This window comes from Argopecten irradians, chromosome 4 (genome assembly GCF_041381155.1).
Source record: "Argopecten irradians isolate NY chromosome 4, Ai_NY, whole genome shotgun sequence".
NCBI classification, from domain to species: Eukaryota; Metazoa; Mollusca; class Bivalvia; order Pectinida; family Pectinidae; genus Argopecten; species Argopecten irradians.
In genome coordinates this window covers 40,629,153-40,657,120 of record NC_091137.1, presented here as the reverse complement: position 1 = coordinate 40,657,120, position 27,968 = coordinate 40,629,153, and the positions used below count along the sequence as shown (strand labels likewise).

Genomic DNA, 27,968 nt, shown 5'->3' with positions numbered 1-27,968 from the left:
TAATCAGTTTCACACTTGTACCGTTAAAATTGTATATATATACATGTACAACTGGGCACGCATCGTTGTCCAATAAATTAATGATTTTACGCTTTAATGTGTTTGTTATGATATATATATATATATAGATATAACAATGCTTTCTAGATAAATATGAACATACATGTAGTAGTACTATTTCTACATTCATCCATATGTTACTTACGACCATGAAATATTCAAACAATGTATATTGATTTTCACGCGATCTAAAGCCATGGAAAATAACTATAGGGTCTTCACAGTAACTATTTCACAATTCGTATACAATATGAGTAATGAACACACAATTTTACTAACCGCGGATTTTCCATAACATATCTTGTTTATGCTTCATTGGCTACATTGGGATTTTGTAATGGAAAAATTATGACGTACCTGCAATTAGGACAGGTATGTTGTGTGTGTACGGGGAAACCCCATTTACGTGCACTAGACCGTGTCCATTCTCAAGGTGTGTCATTCATTTACGTATATCTACTTATATAGGGACAGCATATGATTCCGGTTTCACTGTTTATTAGGAGCTGTATCTGTGTATGTAAGGGTAAGTAGATAAGTTTATCTTAATACACTGTATTATAATTCTAGCAAGAGCGATAACTAATGATACTGGAAATAACTCTGTAACTGGTCGGGTATATACATACAGGTATGTAGGTTCGGGTACTGCTTTGAGAGTCCCCAACCAATCTCCAAGACAGATCAGATAAGAGTTTATATAGCTACATTGTTATCCAGAGAAGTGAAACACGGCTCATCAATGGCTATGCATTGTGTTTTGTTTTACAGATAATGCATATGTTTCGAAGTAAACAGAAAATATATTGGATTGTATCCCAAATCAATGAAAGGGACCGGTGCGACCGGAAAAAAATAGCCCGGATTTTATTGGTCTGCGTATCATATTGAATACATGGTACAGTTTTTCACAATTTGATAATTTGACAATTTCTATTCTTGTATATATATCAAACCTTGTCAACGCTACATGCTTGAACTCTGACGTAAGGGCGTTTTGACGACGTAACGTCATTTTAATACCTTGCATAATTACAATGCGTAACATATAGGGTGTTAAAGCTGACAATGCAAGTTTAAAAGTATATATACATTTGAGATTTAAAAAAAAAATGAAAAAAAATTGTTTCTGAGTCAACCCTTGAGTTTCTAAGGACGGACCGTCGCTATTGTGTTTTAACTCTGCTATAAAATATCCCGATTTTTTAATAATTTTTCAAATCTCGTATTTTCTGGAAAAAACATGACTATTACATTTTAATTTGTATATTCCATAGTCCATCCACCAAATACAATAGAAAATGTATGACAACATCCATTTTCATTGAGTTAGTCCCCTATGTTTGAAAATGCATGCAGATAATGGATTTAATAGTCATGTGGATATTTACCGCATTATCCACAGAAAACAAATGCACTGAAAAGAAAAAGATACCCATTTTCCTAAAACGTGTACGATACTATATAAAAAATAATTACTGCAATCAAAGGCCAGGGTCACTGTGCTATTTTGAGGCTATATACACGACTTAGCATTAAGGCCATTGCCATGTAATTCACTGTTGTATAATAAACAAACAATGGGAAAATATGTTACTTGAAGTACGAGGGCAGAAATACCGCAGTGTAAGTTATAATGCAAGAAGACGCATATGATGCTTATTTTTCTGAACATGTTACGCATACTACTTTAGGTTGTTTTAAGTTTTTTTGATCGATTGGTTTATTAATATCATTTATCCATTTAGTTTTTTTTTTTGGTGTGTGTGTGTGGGGGGGGGGGGGGGGGGGTAAACTCTAACGTCGTTATTGCACGCGTCAACAGGTTTCCACGACCAGGAAACAATCTAAGATAAGACTTAGCTTATCAAATATGGCATAGCTTTCTTCAATGTCATCTTTGAATGGCTAAGTTTAAAATTAAGACAACTTTGGAGTTAAGTCATAAATACCTCTCACGTAAATTAAACACTTGCAACAAATATGCACACAATCAGTGACCCATATTCCCATTTCAAGGTTAATCCAGGGTTTAAAATGGGTCGGACATAGCGCAGTGGACAGTGGTATGTTGTAAAATTTATTATATGACTCTCCATTACATGTTACATCGGATTGGTGACACACAAGCAAAACGAGTGTGTAACATGTTCTAAATGACGAGATATCGTCCCTATAACCCATCCTTTTATTATTTTCTTAATTTATTTATCTGTAAGTTCTGGTACTCGCCAACCACTGTAAAATACATCGATATAGTGGTGGACCGACGGTGACTTGTAGTCCGTTAAACCATGTATATTTAGGCTTTTTGCCTAATAAATACATAAAGGGAGAAAAGCCTAATGATAAAGACAGGTTTAGTGGACTTATAGACATGGACAAACTCAAGTTTTATGTCAAAATTGTATCATCGTTAGCGAATAACAAGTTACAATTTAATAATGTGCTATCCCAAGGACCATGTGAATAATCTAAATATTTATAAATTATCAAATGAATATAACTCTTTCCACGTGTAACACTTAGTTTATTTGTAGAAATTTGGCAAACGTGTTATTGCTTAATTATTTGTTAATGTAATTTATTCTTCTTACGAAATCTTCGTATTTATGGAGGAAATAAAGAAAATAATAATTATATAAAAAAAATGATTTCAGTCAAGTTCCACTCTTGGGGATCATGTGTCGCTTCACTGTTTCAAGGAAATGGATAAATCTGAGGGGGAAAAAATGACAAAATTACTTTAGCAAAATAAATGTCATTGCGTGATAGTTTGAAGTGAATAAATTTAGTTAAAAGTGCCAATTAATGACGAAATGGTCCTTTAATTTACATTGATTATTGTAAAGTTTGCTACTTGAGGAACACTATTTTAGTACTTACCTTCGAAATACATTAAACGATGAAAATATCCTTGCTGCATTTTCTTAAATCTGTCAAAATGAATCGTTCATTTTCCATTTTCTAATTATTATCTCTTATTTCTACTATAGATAACCACTTATGTATCACTCTCGATATTCCTGGAGTTAAAATAACTCTCACTGTCGATATTGCCACCTCTGGATTATGTCAAAACTGAAGGCTATCTGTGTGAAAATAAATAAGACAGGTAGATTGGTCATTTGATGTGTACATAAGAATCAAATAATGGTTCATTTTATGGCTTTTAAGAAGGGCGTCGCTCTGTGTAACTTTCAAAGGAAGTCTCTACTGCGTTCTTCTACAGCTAATACTTACACAGATGTTAAATTGCTGATTCCAAGACATCCTGGATTCTTGCCCCCCCCCCCCCCCCCCCCCAATTACCAAAACGCATTATTTTCATTGAGATTTTAAAGGTTTTACGCATTATTTTCATTGAGGATTTTAAAGGGTTTTTTCAACAGTCTTAGCACCAATTCATTGGAATAATATCTTGATACTGTGTGTGTTGTTATTTTAACCCTAACAATTAAGTCACCCCTTCCTTATATTAATTGTATCATAGGTAACAGAATGTGATATTATACATGAAGCAATATTACATTATGCTGTATTACTGTTTCTCATTTCAGAACAGAAGGTTTGCTAACCAGTGATGGGAAGAGTCGACAGTTATTTGAGTGGGATCATATTTATATCATTGTGTACATCTATATCCAACTCTTACTTGATACGCGGGAATGATTTAAGTTCGAAAATTAAATCATTTACTGATATAATTGGATTTTCCGATATACAGGTATGAATGTATGGGAGTGATCATACAGTTAAGAATGAATTTTCATTTGGTATGTAACCCTGGTCAATACTAGCCGCAATTTAGAGTGAACTTCTCTTTAGCTCGATCGGTTGAGCGTCAGACTAGTAAACCAGAGGTCCCGAGTTCGATCCCTGGCAGAGGCAGCTATTAAATTTATTGTAAATCCTGCACCCTGTTACAAAATGAAATAATAATAATTAAACAAAGAAAACCTTACTCCATCGTACTTTCTCTTTACATCAGGACCCTGACATTCAATATGATTTTCGGCTAATTATAGTTTAACAAAAATGGTCAAATCAAGATAAATTTGAAGCTATATTGACATACTCTGTTAACTTATTTATGAAGTTCTCCATTCTGTATCTAAATCCAACTGATGTAATCACAGGTTTTGCAAAAATCACAAATAAAAAGCTAATCACCATTTGAATAACCGGGCTCAGATGCATGTGATTTCGTATTTGCATATAAGAGATATATAGTTTACAAAAGTAAGCACAAGTCAACATATACGAATACTATAGCGGACAGTGTTAGTAGAGGATCATATACAAATAGTATTCAACTACTAAACGGCAGCTTTGGCGAGATGTAGACCCAGATGCCAAAAAAAAAAAAAAAAAAAAAAAAAAACTTACTCTGTGAAAGTTGATGATGACCATAAGTTAAACTTATTCTATTTTCAGCAATTATACAGAGATGCCCCGTCTTCGTCGTTTACTGTGGAAGGTGTTAGTCTTGTAACAGAAGTAAGTAATATGTTATATTTATTATTTCTCTAAATCGCCTCACCTGTAGTGATATCTTACCCATATCATTCATCCTTTTTTCTTGTATTTTGCATTCTGCAAACTACTGAATTCTTGTTATTTTCGCGTAATTTCGCGTGGAAGCTAGAACGCGAATTTAAACACGACGCGAAAAATTGAATATAAACACATATTGATTTACGATTGTCAGTCGGAGCCCTAAATTCACGAATATGTTGAAAATAATAAAGACGCACGTATCGTATAAGTCATTATCACGTGGTTTACATATTTAGGTCATGACCTTGATGAATGATGTGATGTTTATCGCATTGTAAACCTGGGTATTGTTACCACGTTATATTTCAGTGACACCCTTTGTGTCTCCATACACATCAAGCGATAGTTCCGTGACACTTTGGTTACGTAATTATCTGAATGATCCCATTCATACAGTTTCTTGTAAACCAACTTGTTTCAGAATTCCCGTATTAATATGAATTCGCGATAATTAATTACAGTGACATATGAAGAACATTTACGACTCCAAACCGCGAAATAAAATCGTCTCGAAAATAAATTAGTTTACAGAATTAGAAACAAAATCATACATTATTATCATTAACATTAAATTAAATAAAATGTACATATATATTGTCATATCTTGAATATGTAGATCATTAGGACGTCTTTTAAGTAGTGCACTTAAATTGTTCTCTCAGATTTCAGCAACTTTGGGTGTCAAGTTTAATGGGCCAGTGTCAGCAGCAAAGGCGATCAAACAAAGTGTGGAATCAGAGGAGTCTCGGTTTTCTTCTACACTTTTATCATCCCAATGCTGCGAGGCGGTTGGTGTGTCATACAGTTCAAAATTCAAAACTGAGGTAAGTTAGAATTTACTGATTGTACTTGAATTAGTTTTGAGAATTATTAAAAAGATAAGTTATCAAGCAAACATCACCATCAAGCTTAATCGTTATTCTAATGCCCATTAGTGACACTAAGGTCCAAATAAGGTCCAAAACACAAAAAGTTAAAAAAAAAAAAGAAAAAAAAAAGTGACAAACTTACCACTGTATACCACAATTTGCTCTGGAGGGTCGAAAGGCTCCTGATGTATTTCTTTTTTAAATAAAAAGACAAACGCATCAAAAGAACTTAGAATAGAAAAGGTGTTAAACAACTGTTTATCTTTAATCTGGACATTTGTTACTTCAGGTAGCGTTAGACAGATCCTGTATGCAGATATCTAGGGATGCGTCCCCGGATAGGAAATACCCCACACGGGCGATAGAGGATGTGATGAGGGAAAATGCCCGACAGAACCCCAATCTGAAGTGGCAGTACTTTGCTAGTGAGGATGGGTACTACCTCAGCTGGCCGTCCGTAAAACAGTCCGACTGTTCAAACTACGATCCCCGATTCAGGTAGTTCACAAAATATCTTAAAGATAAAGATAGATATGGAACGTTTTATCTTTGAAATAGACATATATTTTACTCTTATGGTTTAATACTCCCGTATCTCCCGTGATGGTATGGATATGTACCAGTTTATCCTTGATATTTTTTTAACACTATTTGATATGATATGTGATTCCAATGACGTGATGACATCACCTGTAGGAAATTTGTTGCGTGTGTGAATGTTTGCATGTCTTGGGAGGCTGCGGTATATTCGTGTAATGTTTCTTTGAAATAGTGAATAACTCTTGTCGTTTGTTATAGCGCGCTAGATACCGATTAGCTCACCGCATCCGGTCACATGATACTGAAAACGTGCAAACCAATCGAATCGTTTTAACTAATCAGTCCAAAATTAACAGCTAAAATGGGTTTACAGATAAGAACATATTAATTACAACAATGATAACATGACATTAGAACTAAAACCTTTCAGACAAGCACCATCTCCATTGATAAAAACAATTTTGTATATATTTTACGCTTTGAACAATAATTGTGTTACTGTTAAAATCAATTGGTTGTAGCCAATGTTAACAATGCAGTGCTTCGTCTATCGTATGTACCTCAAAGCGTTCGCCCTGCAGGTAGGACGTTAGAATTGTACCTGCTGCCCCTATTGCATGATCGTAAAAGGCGACTAAATTTAGGATCTCAACTTTTCTATTCTTCCTAACTGACTTTATCTTTCCTAATGCCTCCCTTGGCACCGCCTCACTTTTGGCCTTGTGTTGAGCGTTCGCCCCTGTGGGGAAGGCTCTGGGTTCTGTCCCCTGGCCGAGACACACCAAAGTCTATAAAAGTGGTAGTTTCTGCTCCTGCTTGGCGCTCAGCATGCAGGGAGTGGGACGACTGGTTAGCCCGTTGTCAGTATAATGTGACCGGGTGGGGTGTGTTGCTTGGTGTCTCCGGCGGCATGCTTCAGTGATATAGCACTATAGAAAGGGCAACAGTTCCACTATACAAGAAGACACAACATGAATATACCGCAGTCTCCCAAAAACACGCACCCCGCACAACATACATGCAGCACATCGCATACATGGGAGACCGTCCTTGCATGACCATAGCTGTTAATGGGACGTAAATTAATCAAACAAACAAACAAACAAACCTCAAAGCGTTGATACAGAACGATGTTTTCAGCTAGACAATATACTAAAATGTTATTGTAATTTGGTTCTTAATAACGCCATGTTTACCCGGGTATGTTACTCTTTGATTTGACGTTTAGATGTTTTGTAAAAAATTCTCAGTCCCAAAGATATTGGTAACGAAGAAACATATTTGATGATACCGCTGATATTATTTCAGACCATTCTATGTAGCGACAGCCACCCCTGTCCATAAAGACGTTGTCGTGATAATAGACAGATCAGGATCGATGTCGACAACACACAATGGAGTGACGTTAATGAAAATAGCCCAGGATGCTGCTAACACCGTCTTAGAGACATTGAACCCGAATGATAGGGTAAGATTGTATTGTATCTATACATGTACTTATATGTTTTATTTATGTATAATTCATGATTTGTAGTTAGTGTTTGTATTTTGAAAGAGACAAATCACACCAACAATTTGACATTCCCTTTCAGTTTTTCGCACTTTATATATAACTTGCATTGACTTGATATGATAAAGAGCCTTACATGAGCGCCCGTTTTTGTGACATTTAGATACGAGTCTTCGATTTTTATTTTAGGTTACGCTAAATTCAATATAACTATGGAAACATGTAGTAAGAAGAAGCCATGTTACTGTCCTTTTAAATAAAAAAGAATATAGATAGTGTGACACTTGTATGACATACAAAACGATATTGATCAAACGTTCGATTTAGCTGGGTGTCAAAAGAATCCTCTGATAGATTATAATTCATAAGAGTATTTTTTTAAATATATCCTTTGTAAACAATATAAATACTTTATAGTTGTTTAATTGCGCGATCTTCACTTTAATAATGCTAATTCGGGATGAGGGTGTGATATGTTCACGCATTTGTCAATTTCTAACATTAACCAGCTATACAATTTTTAATTAACTTACTTATCATTATTTCTCTATTATTCGCGGATATATAAGTTTGTGGAAAACATTACTTAGTAGAGAATATAACGAAACTAAATACTCCGCGAATAAATTCAACTGTACAGTATCCCAACTCTTTTTCCAGGTATCTGTTTTGGCCTTCGAGACTGGCGTTGAGATCATAGGAACATCAAATAGGCAGTGTCTTCAAACGGAATTAGCGCAAGCAACGCCTCTGAATCAGAAATACCTCAAAGCCAGGATAAACAGTATCCGTACTGGATTGGCTACAAACTACGAGGCGGCCTTGTCTACAGCGTTCGATATTTTCTCTACGTCTTCCTTTTTATCAAACGGTACACACCGAGGTATAACAAAACAAAAATGATTAAAAATCCATCCTGGTAGTGTATAGCGGCACATAGGTGACGCGAAACATATTATTTGTTATGTGCAACGAAAAATCTTTTTATGTAGGTTGAAAGAAATTTATTTACAATACGTGCTTACGTAAAAATAAGTAGGACAAGAAATATTTTTATTAGCATGATGAAAGTTTTTTCTATGAAGGATAAGATTTTTTTGCTCCTGCTTAGCACTCAGCGTGAAGGGAGTGGGACGATTGGTCAGTATAATGTAACCAGGTGGATGTGTTGCTTGGTGTCACAATATACTCTCCCAAAATACGCACTTCGTAATTCACACACGCGAGATAATGCATACACGGGAGACCGTCCTTAAATGACACTGGCTTTTAATGGTCCAAAAACCAAAACTTGATGTAGGGTAAACTATTATTTTTTTATTTACGTGATCACGTAGAGGGGAATATTTTTCTGTCTACATAAAAAAAAACTTACTCTAAATTTGTACATAATAAAAAATAATTTTCGTTTCACCTTTGCACGTTTGTATCACAAATTATACATGTAGTACTGGTAACCGGTAACCAACTTATTTTCGCGGGCGATTGGTTTTGGGGATAGTTACAAATCGCGAAAATACGTCACCGCTGAAAATGATTTTAAAAACTAAATAATTGAATCAAAAAGAATTATCCATAAAAGTTGATGCTATTATTAAGTCGCATTTGACCATTTCATACGAAATCCTTTTTGATATATCAAGATGTATTATTATAATGTTATAGTTAACACAACGAAAGCCTTTCACTTTAAACAATCCGAAAATGTCATTATGTCTTACACCTCAGCAATTGTAATATATTTTTCAAGGCAGCACACTATCAAATCAGCAGGTGCAACATGTATTTATGAAAAGTCAATTTTGTTCAATAACTTATTGTTTTCTAATATAGACTTTTGGAAATAGTAGCTCGAATCAAAGTTGAAAGCGGAATAAAATTAATATGATACTATGATTAATTTTGAACTATTATGAATAAAATGTAGCTATTTCACGCAGATTGCATATGTTGAAAATTGCCTAATTTAATTTTCCAGTATTCCGAAGATATTTCATCTATACTCGACGGTTCAGAGATATCTCTAAAAGAATCAAATATGGAACTTAATAGATTTACAAACATTTCTGGACTTAAAATGAATGTTGAAAAAATTTGCATTGGTAGCAAGAAATATAATGGAGACCATTTTCTTCCTGAACTTAAGTTACAGAGGGGAAGGAAAAATATAAATTGCCAGTTTTTTATTTGAGTGTAAATCTTCATGAAATGCTAAAACTTAACTAAAAACTTTTGATTAAGGTATGGAAAAGAAAATCAAATCCTTACAAATTCATAATTCAACCATCTTTTATATCTCTACGCAAACACAATTCAGTAATATTTGACTATCTATGGAATGGAAAACCTTACAAAATGAAAAGGGAGCCAATCATACAAAATTATTCAAATAGGGGATTAAAAATGATAAATCCTGTATCTTCTAGAAACTCTCTCAAACTAACATGGATAAGAAGAAAATATCACACTAAAGAGGAATGGCAGACAATTCATAAAACTTTATTGATATTGATTTTCTTTCAAATTGTGGTTCGGAATATATGAAAATGCGTGAAAATACATGTAAAATAAATTCTGGAGTGATGTCTTAAATCTTGGAATATGTTAAGGTCAAAATATAATGTGAGATCCTCTAGGAAAACATTTGTATAGCTCCCATTTCGCACAAGTGATATTAAGTTGGACAGGAAGAATACCTTTTTATAAAAAAATCATTTGTAAGGTGTTTGTATTATAAACAAAATTGTAAAGAATGTAAAAGAAATTGTACTTTACACATATCATTTTTTTCAGATTTACCAAAGTCTTGTTTCAGCAACCAAAAAATAATTTCTTCGTGTAATTTACAAAGAAACGATATTCCCTATCCATATATGCCTATCAATCTGCAACCCTTCTTAGAAATAGAAAATGATCAAAACTGTTTTACAACTTTCAAATTCAGATATGAAACCATCTGGTCCTAAAAAATGAAATACAATTTTATGGAAATATAGATTATGAAACTAAAATATATAATTCCATTTTATGTTACAACAAAAACAAAACTGCAGTGGTTCCAATTTATATCAATACATTATATTTTAGCAACAAATTGTTTACTATATCCATGGTAGTAGAGTGGACATTGATGTCATAATAATTATAAAGCAATACATTTACAGAATGAAATGTTTACACAATTCATTAAGCATTAAAGCTCTTATTACCACAATTAAAGACCAATATACAATTCTATAATATATTACAAATATAAAGATGAAAAAGTAAGACTTAGAATTGAAAATAAAAGGAGAAAATGTGAAAAAACTTATTAAAACATAATTGCACTTTGTCCAACATGTATGTTATTAAGCCTTTTAAATTTTCATGGTCTTTTACCCCTTGCACAAAGCCGAAATTACATCTTTTTAATTACTATATTATATTTATTTATAATACCATTATTTTTCCCCCGTCTCCATCCTACCCAGACCTTTTTAATTTTTTTCTCTTCCTTTCTCTGTTATTTTTTTTCTAATCCTGCCTTCCTTTCCTTTATATTCAGTGCAATATAATTGATCCTATTAATTTCCAAACTGTGCTGATTTCTCCTTCATTCAATTTCCTTCTACGTTTACTTAGCTGTATTATGTACTATTAGGCACGATATTGCATGGGTGTAAATATATATATATTAACTATATGATATATCATATATATAGATGAGTGTATGTGATCTGGAGCTTGTAAACAGTAAATAATGTATGTGGAGTGAGGATATATATCAGAATGCATCGGATATGATTTTATTAATATAATACATATATTAAGTTTTTGTAGGCACATGCGTATGTGTTGAGTCTATTGGGTGTATTTGTATATTGTATTGAATGAAAATACTGGATAAAAAATAATAATGTATATATATATAAAAAAGCAAAAGCAAAAAAAAAATGCTTTGAAAATAGCAAAAATGCTTTGATGATTGTTGAAACAGAGAAGATCCTTAAGAACATTTCTGGTATTTGATTTTATCTTGATCACGAAAAAACAAACACATATGACAAGGGACATCAGTAAACATACAGTATTTGCCAGTTTTGATTCTTTTTGTGAATATGCGGTAATTTGTTATTTATTCTTTGATTGCTTTCAGAGCAAGTGATACTGTTTCTAACGGATGGTAAGAAGACAGCAGGCGGTGATCCGCTGACTAAGATAGCACAGAGGAATCAAGCTCTTGGGAACCGAGTTATGATCTTTACGTATGCCCTAGGAAATTGTAAGTAGGATTGATTGGATGGTATATTAGATTCAGGTCATATGAACAAATAAGGTCACTTAAGGACGGCCTCCTGTGTATGCTGCGCTGTGTCTCTTTGTAACGCTATCTTACTGAAGCATACTGTCGGAGACACAGAACAAGCACGCCTGCTCGGTCACATTATATATACTGCCAACATGCAAACCAGTCGTCCCCCTCTCTTTATGTTGAGGGACAGTTCTAACTTCTACTTTAATGGTGTGTCTAGGTCAGTAGACATCACCTATAGCCTTTTTTACGAGGGCGTACGCTCAAGTCGTGGCTAAAAGTGAAGCGGTGATAAGAAAGGTATTAGGGAGAGAAATTAATAAGGAAGAAAAGAAAAAAATGAGATACCAATCGAAGTAGCATTTTACGATCATGCAATGGGAACAGAAGATACAGTTCTAACGCAGGGTAGTGTACAACACATTACTGCGTAGTGTTTTGCTGAAACATTTTTGGTTTTTAACAAATGATGAGTAAAATCGATAGCTTATCTGATTTGCTTCAAAACATTTATCGATGCTAAACATGTTTTCAGCGTTCGATGCCGCCGACAAAAAGTTGCTGGAAGATATGGCTGCTCAAACTCAAACAGATTCTGCTTTCGGTCCTATCAAGGTGAGCGCTTTGGTTATTTTCATATTTAATGAATGTTAATTTCAATACAGACGTCATATATATATCTATGCACTTTAATCTTCTATTTACTGTAAGTTCCATATATAACACCACTTGATTGTCCACTAACGGTAGGCAGTTCCTGTGTGAAAAGCAGGATATGTATTTTCCTAGAGTGTTGTATGTCTAGCTAGCCAACAGTATACGATGCATGACAAAAACTGATTATATAAACTATATAATCATTTCATACTTATACTTTGGAGATGTTTGATTAGAAATCAGGCTCTAATCATCAGACATTGTCTTCCTCAAGAACTAATGATAATAAGAATATAGATACCAAGTGCAGTCAGTTAACATCTGATATTCAAAAAACAATAGATTCACATCTTAAAAGTGGTAGTGTAAACGTGGTCATGTTCGCGAGTGTTTAATTTCGCGATCTGCATGCATAAAACTTTCACTTTGTTGTTATTTTCGCGATAGATTCACTTTTAGAAATTTAATAACAAAGTTCATACATGTACAAAATATTACGCGCGGGGGGAATTTAGCGGTCTAACGGCCTTTGCGTAATAGCGTAAATTTCCCCCTCGCGAAAATGTCCATGTTTACAGTATTTTGTTATGATTCTGAAACAAACTACTGTAAACGAATATAAATCGACGGTACTCTTACCTTGAAATAATAAACGCTTTACGCTTTGAATGTTTCGATTCATTTTCATCTCATTACAAAATCCTTTGTTTGTACATATGATATGCAATTATGGTCCTCTGTGGAGGGATACATCTAAAATTGTCTCCCTTGAAGGAATTTTTTCTCTAGGCAACACATAAGGACATACTTATTTTATTAATTTTTCATAAGTGTTCAAAAGGGAACATAATTTACAATATACATAATATGAACTGTCTCTGTTCCAAATTTTCGGCTACGTAGTCTTCGTCTCGGAAATGAATCACAATGCGGCGATGTGGTTCATATATTGAATTATAGTATTGATTTCATTGCATATGTCATCAAAGAGATGTTATTCTCCCATACTTGATTGGGTTATTCCACGGTTGCTATGGAAAAGATAACTCTGTCTTTTACGGGGGTCGGGAAAAGACGGCTTGCACGCGCTTGACAATGACATGACGTCATCGATACATGCGAAGAATATTGTTGAGGACGTCTTTAATTTTTATGCGTTGAGATGTCTCCGTAATGTCGATGCAATGAAAATAATTCTGAGCAAAATTATCATATTGACAACAAGTGCTTTTTTTCATTTAAGTATGAGAGAAAAACATTGATCTGCCAGGTAGACAGAGATATCCCAGCTCTTATGAACAATATTGAACGCCAACCCTCAGCTAGCGTCGGATTGACAAGCCAAAATCTTTCACTGGGGTTGATATATCCCTGTCTACTTGACAGACTTATGTAATATTCTATTAATCCTATATAATGTTTCACAGCAAGGCGAGTTTAAGCAGATACTTGATCCAGATCTACTCAGAAGTTCGATGGCGTCCTACTACAACCGTTTCAGCAATAACCAGCATGGGTCTGAGCCTGTGTTCTCAGTACCTTATATAGATCTTTTTGGTTTAGGTAAGTGACAATAACAGTTATATAATACAACGGCTAATCAGTTCATGATTCATTTAGAAGGTAGGCACTCTTACCGACGTACATGTAAACACCAAGTGACCCTCAATTTCTGACGTAATTACCGCAAGGGAATCTTCATTACTGGCGTCAACTGGAATAGCAAGTGAATATCCGTTTTTGACATACTTATTGTATTTATTTGCTATTTCAGTCAAGCATGTCTACGTATATTGTTTAACCAGCCATAACCGATGAAAATGATAGTAAACTTTATTTTTATTTGTTTTAATTTCAAGTAATTATAGTTGCTTTTCCTATATTTCTGACTCTTTATATTTAAAGTGTTTAGAAAGTATAAGCAAGTCTGTATGACCCTGTTTTATGACCTTGTTTGTATGACCCTGTTTTATGACCTTGTTTGTATGACCCTGTTTTATGACCTTGTTTTATGACCTTGTTTGTATGACTTTGTTTTATGACATTGTTTGTATGACCTTGTTTTTATGACCTTGTTTGTATGACCTTGTTTGTATGACCTTGCAGGTCTCATTACCTCCGTCTGCTTACCTGTATATAGAGGTTCGGGGGACCTGATGGGCGTGGCTTGTTCTGACGTCACAATGGCTGACCTACTCTCAGATATAACCTATTTCAGTCAGGGAGAACTGTCGTACGCCTTCATCATAGACCAGTATGGCCGTACACTTATGCATCCTCAACTCCCCCAAATATCGTCCGTACAAGATGATCCCATATTCGTTCACATTGACCATCTGGAAAGGTCATCAGGTGCAGCCACAGTCATTCAAGAAATGCTTAAGTATGATTTGATACTACTCATTTATACATAAAGTTCACTTGTAACAAGTTTTAAAGGTTAGCGGTAGTAATTTTTTTTTCACCATCTGATTTATTTAAATTCTTTGTAATGTTTTAATGTCTTATCATATGTTCTGATTTTTTACAGGGGAACAACAAATAAGTCTATCGTTACGTCGGAACGTACTATACCCAGAGGAAGTGTATTGTATGAAGGGATTGAGACCAGATCTATAAGATCTACGTATGCATGGGGCACAGTAAGTGACATGATGTTTCGTTTTTAGCAAAACTTGTTTGCTTTTGGTAGCTTACCGGATTGGGTATTGGTTTATTGGGTAAATGCTTAAGTTTTATTGAAAACAAATGTGGTACGATGTATTTTTTGTATATATTGAAGAGATATCTGCCCTTGCAGATAGGTTATTATTGTGACGTTATGTGTTAGAGAGCGTGACGTCAGAGAAAACGACGTAATGGCGTCACTATCGATATCTTCACGCAGGGGAGACATCTCTAGAATATGCAAACATGAAATATTGTTATTTATCATAATCATCAGTAAGTTTATCGCTCTTATTTTAGTGGTTCGTTTCGTAAAAATGTTTAAAATATTTAATATCTTAGCAGATAATTGATTCATTATTTTGTAGCTACAATTGTCCATATGACTTGAACTGCTGGTGCATAAAGAGATATATCTATTTCATTTTACAGTTTTCAACCATACATAGAAGCGTTCATAGTATCCCATGCCATTTAATCTTCTGTTTAACAAATATCTGTGCATTGTCCATTATATCAGTAACAAGTTTTTACAATGCACATAAGGATAAGCTAGTTCATGTGGTCCCGTATTACTTATGATGTGATGCTGTAGAAATATTATTAAAAGACCCACTACCTTTGCGAACAAAAAATGAAAATTCCTTCAAAACAATAATGACATGAGAAAACTTATATCAATTGCATAAGTTATGTCATCAAACAAATGGGAGATTTCCTGTGTAATCTATGCAAACAGTGATTTTTTCCTGTTTTGCCTTCTGGCACAGTGATATTTAACTAATGCACGATAATTAGGACAATATATTCCGCGTTATGAAAATTAACATTAAAGTTTTTCAATTGTTCAGAAGGTGATAATACTTCAGAAGTGTATGTACTATTAACGTTAAGCTAATGTCTTTTGTTACTTTACAAAAATATTCAGTTTTACATATCAATAAAAAAAGCCGTTCCGGAAAGGTAGTGTGCCTTTATTAAGATCCCTTGTGATGTGATTCTTTCTTATACAACGGTATTGTTTATCTTTTGATGTGTCGTTACTCCAACAGGTACCTAACAGTAACCTATCCATGGCGATAGTAGTAGGGGAGGGAGACACCCTGGCAAGGTTTCAGAATATACCAACCAGTGCCAATGTTTTCCACTATCACAGATTGGACTTGAACCTTTATCAAACATCGTTCTGCAAGCATTTCAATAGATATGCCACGAAAGGTACGCATACTTACACCTTTAACGTACTTTCGGATAACTCCCATTAATATATATTTCGAAAAGATAGAATGCTTCTCAAAGGAATTAAAAGAAATGATGAATAAAGATTTAACACTATAAATAACATATGCTGGTTCCATTACAGATTTTTCTATAGCTATGTTAACACCCGGAGCCTTTAGAGACCCAGTGAAATACATAAACACAGAAGAGACCACGTCAATCATACAGAGCTATGAATCTTTTCTCCGTGGCAGTACGACTGTAAATCCAGGATTTAAAGTTGGTTATATTCCCCGTCATCAAATTCGCCCGAACTTAAAATAATTTGATTCAAATGTTGCTAAAACAAACTTTTAACATTATTTTGGGTAGATATATTTGACGTTAATGAAGCGTAGATCTGATCCAAACATGTAGGGTGTGTCAGTGTGTGTTATTCTCTCAATTTAGTGCAATTGATCATTGTCTGAATATTATTTCTTGGAACATCGACCTTATTCAGTCTTGTGAATATATTTATTCTCTGTGTCTTATTTCCTCCCTTTTCCAATTGATCGTTAATTGTCGTTATGTATGATAAATATCATTATTTTGCTATTCACTCTACGTTCATGATAGGATTCCACATTTCCATGACAACCAACTCCCTATTGGGTTTTTTAATCATCGATAGACCTTCACAAGAATTTGATGTAATATTATGCTGGAACCTTATTGCAATCCAACTTGAGGACGATGCCTAGCTCCATTGCTATAATGATCAAGAGTAAATTCTTCTGTTATTTTCTGTGTCAATTAATATAGTAACAAATCAATATCAATCTATTAATAAATCGCTTTAAATGATAAAATATTAATTTCATCTTGATCATCCAGTGCTCTTTGGTAAATTACCTTTATAAATCTATCACAGTGGCTTCTCTTTTTCCATATATCCAGATATAAGTTTAACTCCAACAAATCTGTTTTCTATTAACATACATGTATTTTACAAATCTACCTGTAGCCATGTAACCTTTCTGTAACACTTCGGTTATTCTAATGCTTCATGTCATGTGGCTTCACTGATTGATGTTACACCATACCAACCACTTATGAAAGTTCACATGGTCCTTACAATAAATATTTCGATTTCTTAGGAGAAGATATTTTTGAAAATTCAATCTCTCCTTTGCGATACTTTTTTTCGAGATTTGTTATGGACGGACCAGTACAAAGTTTGTTTTAATTCTGTTTATACATTATAATTTTAACTGCAAAACATTACGATGATCTCGATGCGTTTTATTTGTAGGACTCTGTGCTTGACTCCGTAGCCTTGACCTACCAAGCTGAAACTATTTGGAAGAGGAGCACAGACCAAGCAGAACTTGTAGTATGGCGGTATATCGGTACCACTGATGGCGTTATGCGGCTATATCCTGGAGCTCAGCTTCCCAAAAATTATGACCATACCCGCCGACCATGGTAGGTCTAACAATACATCGGTTCATTGAATAGTTATCAGACTTCCTTAGAAGAGATACATGTTTTTAATACCTTGATTTACCTCTTTTAAGGACAAATGACACAATTAAGTAGGTTATAACGATGAATAGAATTACTTCGTTATAAGCAATATTCGTTATATGTTTACACACATCTTATAGTCTAGTTAAAGTGCAAGTGTCAGTCAGTCACTGATGAAGTCAGAGATCAAGTTTCACCTTTTTACTCCCTCTGTGGATGAAGGCTAGAGGTCTTATGGAATGACCTTAGAACCGGCGTTTATATCGACCATATCAGTTTGAGTTTTGACGAATTGTGTTGATTTGATGTAATGTTGTGTAATTGACAATGAAATATGCTTTGTGTGGTTGTAATAGCTACATATTTTAAAGCAGTCTATGACCCTGATTACAAGTGGTTACAGTTTTAAATACAATCAATACTTCCCATGAAGTTACAATTGCAACAGACAAACAATCTTTCAAATAATTAAAAAAACTGTTCTTAGATTTTGAAGTTTCACAACATAGTACTTGTAAATTAAGTTGACCCCAAACTCTAAGAATTTTCTACCGTTATTTTATCTGAGCCTATTTTTTGTTTATGGATACTGCAGTTTTGCTAATATTCGCCAGGGTTTTAGTTTTAATGTCTTAACAATGTTCTAAATAGTAAGTTGCGAAAATTTTACACATGCAAAATTTAACAACTATTCAGTATACTATTATGGATGAATAATCTTTTACAGGTTTATCCGATCTGTGGCATTAAAAGGAAAGCTCGTTGTTAGCTCGCCATATCTTGACCAGTGGTCAAAGGGTTATCTCATAACTGTGTCAACTACAATCCAGGAAAGCAGGTCAGTGGTGCAAGCATATAATATGGAGATTGACATGCGAATTCTCGTATTTCATTACATTGATGAGTTATACTGTTGAGAAAACGAAATAATTGGATAACATATTCCCCGAACTTATCTGTTTATTCTGAACTGGAAGATGACGTTATAAAAAATAAATGTTAATTTAAATAAATTCAGGGCCAAGTGGAATTGATTTATATCTTAAATGAGACTTCTCTAAATGCTGTTTTCTGTTTTGAAATAGTTGATATATTGAAATAAGATTTACTAAAACACTCACGAGTGAATATCTGTTTTTGTTATGCCAGCACTAATACTCCCGTGGTAGCTGTGGCTGGGACAGATTTCCGGGTCCCTTACATGTATCAGCTTTTACTAGGATCCTACCCCGTATGTTCACAGGCATCTTACAGGTAGGACTTATATTCCTGAGTTAAATGTTCATTCATATCAATCGAACTAAGGTTGATAATTTTATGTAGATTATGAGAAGCGTATTTATTCTTAAAGACATAATCCAGAAAAAAACGTATGTGGTTTTTTATTTTTCTTAGTTAACAACGGTTTTGACATTATAGCACTATACAGTTATTCATGAATTTGTGTCTCTTCCGTATTCGAAGTGCATTAAAACTTTTCTTCTAAAATTACAAAGCAAAAATGACATTTGAACTTTTTGAATGTTACAATTATATGCACCATGGGTATCTGATGGCTGTTTAGAATGCATTTCATTCCTTTTAATGTTCCAGCTGTTTTGTGGTGGACAGCAGTGGATTGGTTGTTATACACAAGGACTTTGTGGAGTTTACTGGAGAACCTATGATTGAAAACATGCATATAATAAAAAAGGTATAATTAAGGATAGATAATTAAAATTATAGTAGAATCTGTCTACAAGACCAACCAAGGAGCAGAGGAAACTTGTCTATATAGACAGGTGGTCTCTATACTCAGGTTGAATTGTAGAATTGGTCATTGGGGCAATAGGAAAGTGGTGTTATTAAGCAGGTGGTCGTTATACAGAGGTGGTCGCTATGACATGTTTTACCATAGCATACTTTAAGGAAAAAATCAATTAGTATATTATAGCTTATTTAGAACAGTACACCTTCTTCATAATTTTATGGTTGATTATACATTAATTTAAACATCATTTATCATATCAAATCCAGCGGAGGCCGCCATTTTGTCATGACGTCACAATGAATTTGAAAATTGCTCTTAATTTAATTACACTAGTTACATAATATTCTAGTGGACATAGTCACTTGATATCGGGAAGATTATGTGATACAACCTACTTCATCCTCATACTATGAACAGTCCGAATACCATTTGAGGTTTGGGATCAAGCATCCACAGTCTCTAAGTTATCATTTTCATTCAAAATGTATTTTTTACATGAATTCGTAGCGTACAACAAACATGTACCATTATAGAAACTTATTCACAGGAACCAGCAATAGCCGCTGATTTACTGAACAGTCGACACATGACCAAAGCCAGCTGTCTAGATTTTGAACATATAAAAGAACAATTTTACTATAGGGTAAGTATACAATTGATAATATACACAGTTGATTATTATAATCTAATTTATTATGTATGTAATATATACATTGTTGGTCAAAGACATAATATCAAGTACATACTCCAATAAAGAGATCCTTACAAACGCATGTCTGGAATATACAAATTTCTTCAAATCGTAAATATGGGACAAGGAAATAATTCCTATCGTGTCGCCGAAGAGTTTATTACATAGAATATTATTACATGTGTTTCCTAATATCTTCTATTGTTAATTCTTTATCATAAGACCGTGTTTGTTTTATACAGAATATACATACATAAGATATATTCATTAAAAGGAACATATAATTATAATAACAATTCCCTTAATGTCCTAATTATATGAACATTATAGATACAAATGTATGTGCGCTATTTATTTTGTAGAATATAATGTTTATTTCATATTTTTGTATGTTGATAGCTATCTATGACCGGCAGTATAGACAGAACATCGAGTCCAGCAGCGTATGAAATTCACCCTGTCACTGATACCAATATTTTCGTTATTATCAAAACTAGATCGACTACCTCATCGTCAAATACATGCTGTTCGGTAAGTCAATTTTCAACACGAAACAAAATACATTTTACTTCCACTAACACATTTCCAAGACAATGCAATACTAGTTGCGTTAAGTCTATGAACGATGGCCCTGCAGGTAGGGCGTTAGAATTGTACCTGCTGCCCCTATTGCATGATCGTAAAAGGCGACTAAATTTAGGATATTATCTTTTCTATTCGTTCTAACTGACTTTATCCTTCCTAATGCCTCCCTTGGCACCGCCTCACTTTTGGCCTTGAGTTGAGCGTTCGCCCCTGTGAGGAAGGCTCTGGGTTCTGTCCCCTGGCCGAGACACACCAAAGTCTGTAAAAGTGGTAGTTTCTGCTCCTGCTTAGCGCTCAGCAAAAAGGGAGTGGGACGACTGGTTCGCCCGTTGTCAGTATAATGTGACCGGGTGGGGTGTGTTGCTTGGTGTCTTCGGCGGCATGCTTCAGTGATATAGCACTATAAAAAGGGCAAAAGTTCCACTATACAAGAAGACACAACATGAATATACCGCAGTCTCCCGAAACACGCACCTCGTACAACATACACGCAACACACGGCATACATGGGAGGCCGTCCTTACATGACCATAGCTGTTAATAGGACGTTAATTAATCAAACAAACAAACAAACAAGTCTATGAACGAAGTTTTACTCCTATTAAAATGATTATTTCTCATTGTTTATTTTTCTTCTTCTTTTTCTTCTTCTTCTTCTTCTTCTTCTTCTTCTTCTTCTTCTTCTCCTTTGATAGGTGGAAATTCGGAATAAATAATTGCTATTGGAGTACTTTAACGGAAAGTATTTTCAAATATCAGTTTCAGCTTGTACTAATATTCATACTTATTTTTGCAGTCTTACGGTGTTGCACCTGACCAAAAGCAGTGTGGATTGCAATCCTGCGATTGTCTGTGCTACAAGGAGACGTTTTACAACTATTGTCTCGATAGATATCCATTGTTGACGTATGTTGAGTGATATTAACTGCAATAGTTTTAATCAGATATTCTTTTACTTATTACTCAATACTCAGTTTCTGAAGACTCGTTTAGTAGCTTACTCATGGTGATGTCTTTCTTAAAGCGACGAACACAATGAACAAACATAAGAATAATATATGGATCATCTTTGAACATGTTTGGTCCTATTGCCATTCAGCTCCCATTGTCTCGAAAATGAAGGGTAGTATGATATAAGAGAGCCATTTGCCTACATTTTCTATTTGAACCCTTTATTTGGAATCAAACTTCGACCAATCTCTGTATTCACAATATAAATATATATATATTTGTCTATTTTCATTGTCCCATTTTGCGGTTCGTATCATATTATGAAATCGTGTGTCTTGATAAAGGGGCAAATCGCCTCGAAAATTTGACATTTTTTTTTGTCCACACGGTTGGAATTACTTCTTTGTTCTATAGGCACATATACATATATATATTTATCTCGACGCAGTAACATACCTTCAATTTTTATATTTTAATTATTAGGGATGCAGCCCCAACCTGCAGCCCCCAGCCGCCAGACCTGGTTAGCGAAAGTATATCAGAGGATGATAAAGTACGAGGTCTTGGTGAATGTTTTGATGCTGGCTGTTCACAAAGATCAAATAAAGGGTATGTTATGGTTTACATTTGATTTATTCAATTGAAGTATCGTATTAATAGCATATATTTTGCTAAGGCGTCCATTATTTATTCAGGAAAGCATGTAAAATAAAATTGCTATAATGTAAAAAACAAAATCATTATACATAAAAGAAGCAATTACATAATGTATTCAGCGTCGAATATATTAATTCTGAAATCAATTATAACTTTATTTGCTGCTTCACAAACACAATGGAGCCAAGCCTCGTGCTCGCAAACACACGTGCACCCATTCAATATCGTAGGATACACAATACTAAATGCAAAGTCACGTTAGGTACCCCAACGGTTTGATTGACTGCGTTCGACCCGTCAATATGCATGCAGATAAACATTCATATAACTGTACACCTATTCCCATGTAAATTCTAATTATGTTAACATGCTTTTGTACGTTTAAAGTTGAGATAATATAAATGAAAAAGAATTAATATATAGATGTATGTATGAAATAAATGTATAGATCTATATCAAAATTTGTTAGAACCGTCATGCATCATTACCCCGATATGTTTCAGTGGATGTCACAACGTATCCGGCTGTAGTTGGTGTTACCTTGACGACACGGAGAATAGCCTGACCAGTCCGTTTTGTGGAACCTTTTACACGTGTCCTCTTGGAGCTCTTCTGACTTGCACAGCTGGTGAGTCCAGTTAAGAAAATTCGTATTGTTCCATCGATGGACCCTGATCAGCCGATCGTTCCACTATATATATAATATAAAACTAAAAGATTCTACAACATATAGAAAAATTTTCGATTTAAAAATATATATATTTTAAAGAGAAATGATACTGACAATGACAGGATGTTTCATATTTTACATCTAAAAATGAATTCTGAATAAAAGCAGTTTTAAAATATTTTGCTCACGAAATCGACGGAACAGACGATCTATCAGTTATGCAGTACAATAGTGGACATAGAATACGATTTCAAGACTAGGACATTTTTGTATAAAATTATCAAATCATTATATTTCAAATCAACAAATGAGAATCGTACTATCATTTGGTGCTACGTATACGTATAGTGTGTACTTGTAACAAGGCATTAAAATAAAATGCAGATGATGGTGGTGATGATATGGATGATGATGATGATAATGATGATGATAGTGAGGATAATGATGATGATGATGGTGATGATAATGATGATGATGATGATGATGATAATGATGATAGTGATGATAATGATGATGATGTTGATAATGATGATGATAATTATAATGATGATTCAAGATGATGGTGATTGATGGTGATGATGATAATAATAATTAATGTTTCAATGATAATGGCGACGGCGATGGTGGTGATGTTGATGATTGCGGATAATGATGACTGATGATAACCATGATGATGATGATAATGATGATGACTGTTGATGGATCATAATATTGATTATTGATGGTACTAATGATAATTATTAATGGCCATGATTGCAGAGCATTGTGGCAGTACAGATGACGGTAGTGGTGGTGGTAGTGGTGGTGCTATTGCTGGAGCTATCATCGGTGTTCTAGCTGCAGTAGCAGTAGTAGTAGGAATTATAATATGGAAAAGGAGACAAGCTAGTGCAGCAGGTAATAACTGTCATTCCCAGCCCCAGGGTGTTGATAACCACGCCCATTCCTCAGCTCCGTCTGGTGGCCAGCAACAGCCAATGACAACATTTGCATCATGGGAGCCAACGCCGTCTGCACCATCGGCTCCGCCAATGTCCGCTCCTCCTTCATACGAAGAGTCCAACAGGTAAACAAAATACATAATATAAAAATTTTAAAGTCTTTTGACTAATGTTTAACTGTTTTTTTGTAAGTTACATAGAATAATGATGAGGATTCACAGTACTCGATACGTATTTATAAAAAAAAGTATTTCAATAAAACACGAAGTTGCATATACATGTACTTTTTATCTAACAGCAGTGCAACAAAAGATGAAAAAAAAATCAAATAAAGCACGAATGCTAAGTTTAGTCAAATTTGATATATTTAGGAATTATTGATAGTCTGTAAATACTTGTTATACCAATACAAGTGGTCTGTGACTTTACCCTGTAGTTCTCCACTTGTTGTTGCGTTTTAGCTACTTGTAGTTATTTATATTTTGAAATCAAGTTGTTGTTGACCCCTTTTCTTTCCACGTGTCATGGGTATAATTTGAGACCTAATACAGCGTAGGATTTCTTGTTAAGCTTCTGTCGAATTTTTTTCATGGTTTATCAACTATGAAATATACGAATTTTTCTTCAGACGTTTTGAGTTGTAATGATATAATGAAGGAAGTGTTGTTTTATTTATACAGACATCAAAACCCCGGCTATCAACCCGCTTATAACAACTACCCTACCAAAGGCGCCGGGTATTGATAATAAAGACTTCGTTCAAAGAGGGAAGTATTGTGTGAAAAGAATTAAATTAGTGCTGTGTAAATTGTGATGAATGACGGTAGTAGTGCTGGTGGTTCTAAAGTCTTACGCTGATTATTATCATGTGAAATGACAATATAAGCCTACAAATGTGTGTCAAGTGGACAGAGAAGTATCAACCCGAATGAAAAAAATGGCTAATCAACACGAGGCTTGCCCAGTGTTACAGTGATAATCTTACACGAGGTTGAGAAGTCATTATCTATCTGCCATGAGAAATAATAAACAACTACTTTAAGCACTACTACATATCGCGATTTTCATTTAAATGCAAATTTACTTTGATCGCGAAAGAATTTGTTTACAGTACAAAGGAAAGTTTATTCATTTAAATATTATTATAAGACTCTTTCATATGTGGATATGAAAGATAGGGATATTCCACCCGAGGGTCACAAAATGTAGTAAAACCCGAGGTTTTCCGAGGGTTTTGCAACATTTTGTGATCCCGAGGGTAGAATATCCCTATTCTTCATATCCACTTATGAAAGAGTTTTTTTTCATACCTCGACGTTTTATTGCAATTTTACAACTATAATATCCCGCCATTTTGAAATAAATTCGAAGAAATCCACAACTGGAAGTCAATTTCCATACATGAAAAATTTCGTGATATCTTCAACACAAATTTTGTTGCCTGCATCTTTTATAGTAAAACCAGTCAATTTTGTGAAAAAATGTTAAAATGTTAAAAAATTTACCGAGGAAGTAGAGAGTTTGTTGACGCCGTGACGTCACGAGGCTTTATTGCATGGGTAGCCATGCAATACAGCCTCAGGCTATATGATTATATTGCCCTAGACCAGCCAGTATTACACGTGTAGGTATGAAAGAAAATACTCTATTGACTAAGCAGACATGCTCTATCGAATTATATTTTGTACTATGAACGATTTATGTGAATTTAGTATACCTACGCAGTTGGACTGTTTCTTTAAGAGTTACCTACCCTTGCGAGTAGGTATTAATTGTGACGTCGTGTGTTTGAAAGCGTACCGTCATATTATTACGTAAATTATTCAGAGAAAATGGCGTGAATTTTGCTCACAAAATGGAAACGGAAGAATAAATTGTCTATGTATTTATGTTTAGATCTGAAATAGTCAAATACATGTATATATTTTTGGAATAACTTTTTGTCATAGTAATTGATCATGACTGTAATCATATCTTCTGTTCTAATTCTGATTTCGATGTTTTCTCAGTGAACGTTTTCAACTCTCGTTGAAGGGGCAATGTGAGGGGGAAAGTAAATAAAAAATGAAAACGAAATGAAGCTTATTGGGAATCACTTTTTAAGAAAATCATAAATAATTATCTTTGGGATATAGGATGTCACAGCTTGTAAATTATGTAAGTGTGTGCGTTATATAAAAGCGAGTTATATTGTACATTGTCATTGGTTGTAAATGCGTTGATATTTTATCTGTAATATACATTTCATGATATTTGATATCCCTTTTACTCGATGATGTTACCACAATCAGCGGTGTTAAACAGTGTGCCAATGTGCATGATAGAAATTTATTTTATGACATCGAACATGATATGTAGGCGTAGATTGGTACACAGTTTATAACTTGATAATTTATTTCAAACGTGATAGCTTCTTATAAATGGTAACAAACATTTTTGTATATTTATATTTTGATATATGTATGTACGTAATATTTCTTTGAATTAAATCATTTATTTTCAATAACGTAATTCACTCAGTATCCGATAAATCCGCACATGTTAGTGTTCATCTATTAATGTCGTCTTAAAGTTAAAGAAAACTTTTCTAAATCTATATATTTTTTTTTATTCCGCTTACATCAACGTTAAGCAGTTTAGCAACTTTTATGACATTAAAACTCTATATACATATGCATATCACTACAAATGTCCATTAACTTGCATAGTTTCAACAGAATAACTAAGTCTCATATTGTATTTCTATAATTTTATCATCATTTAGACTCCCCACCAGATAAGATTTTTTCTGCAGTGTTAAATTATCTCCCCCTGGTTTGAACTTGGTTTGGATCAGCCATGGCGCAGGGACAAAAATATCAAGCCAGATTTTAGTGATCATTTTAATATTAAGAACGGTGGCCAATTCAATAGCATCATATATCTCGCCCTTCAATATATGCTCAATTTATATAATTGTATAGGTATCATTTTCATCTAACTATCAAGAAAAAGTAATGTTCAACTTCAATATGATCTTTTATGTATTATTATTATATTTATGCAATAAAATGTTTTGAAAATGTTAAAAACTTTTATGTAAAATTGTATTTGGAATCTCATTGGGTAGGTAAAGTGGACAAAGGTTTGTAAATTATAGTTGATTTTAAAACAAAACAAAAATGACAAATCAAAAATGCAAACAAATTGGCTCTAATACATTATATTACCAAATAATAAGTAATTGTTACACTGAAAATATGCTCATTTTCTCATTTCAACAAAATTGTATTTCAATATTATATTGATATAGGATTGAAAAACATACATTGCCTATGTAAGTTCTTTCCTTACATACTCATTAGACTATATATAATCGAAATAATCATTTATTCACATTGTGTGTGTGTATGATTGGTGCTTAAAGTTTCCTAAAATTACGAAATATTAATGCCCATGATTTGTTGAGTTGGCTAAACGTTTACATTGGTTTGCTCTGACTGGAACTTATAAAGTGGGGACTAAATTTCCTGTTACACCGTTGCTGATATGTTTTTACACGTTTCCCAGTATCATGCAGTAATGTATTCATTATATCAACGTGAACTAATCTTACTATTTCATTAATTCATATACATATATATGTGTATTTACATTCATTCCACCGTAATTATCCAAAGCCTATATCACATTATGTATAACATATTTGTACTTTGCTCTCATTCAAACAGACACCTCGTTTTGAGTTATAAATGACCAGTGAATAAATTTTGTGAGAAAACAAAATAATTTGCTTTGGGTTATCTATCATTTTCCGGATTCTATCTCATCAGTATATTGAGAGTGGCGTGATGGGA

The 27,968-nt window shown here is 33.9% G+C and overlaps 1 protein-coding gene across 3 annotated transcripts; it reads left to right on the top strand.

The window, feature by feature from the left end:
• The first annotated feature begins 454 nt into the window (after positions 1-454).
• Positions 455-27,898, top strand: LOC138321666 (VWFA and cache domain-containing protein 1-like). Of its 3 annotated transcripts, none has more exons than XM_069265501.1 (25): positions 455-586; positions 3,621-3,787; positions 4,498-4,560; positions 5,283-5,444; positions 5,779-5,987; positions 7,338-7,497; positions 8,200-8,410; positions 11,678-11,803; positions 12,369-12,448; positions 13,918-14,053; positions 14,597-14,873; positions 15,021-15,132; positions 16,210-16,375; positions 16,521-16,657; positions 17,673-17,845; positions 18,615-18,725; positions 19,037-19,141; positions 19,481-19,580; positions 20,185-20,280; positions 20,728-20,859; positions 21,710-21,819; positions 22,348-22,473; positions 23,025-23,149; positions 23,951-24,257; positions 24,813-27,898. In XM_069265501.1, exons 2-25 carry the CDS (start codon positions 3,644-3,646, stop codon positions 24,874-24,876), a joined length of 3,432 nt encoding a protein of 1,143 aa, XP_069121602.1. In that variant the 5' UTR covers positions 455-586; positions 3,621-3,643; the 3' UTR covers positions 24,877-27,898. The 3 variants fall into 3 exon arrangements, with proteins under 3 accessions (XP_069121602.1, XP_069121600.1, XP_069121601.1); XM_069265499.1 differs by having other exon boundaries at positions 8,200-8,422; XM_069265500.1 differs by having other exon boundaries at positions 472-586; positions 3,626-3,787; positions 8,200-8,422.
• The last annotated feature ends 70 nt before the right edge of the window (positions 27,899-27,968 follow it).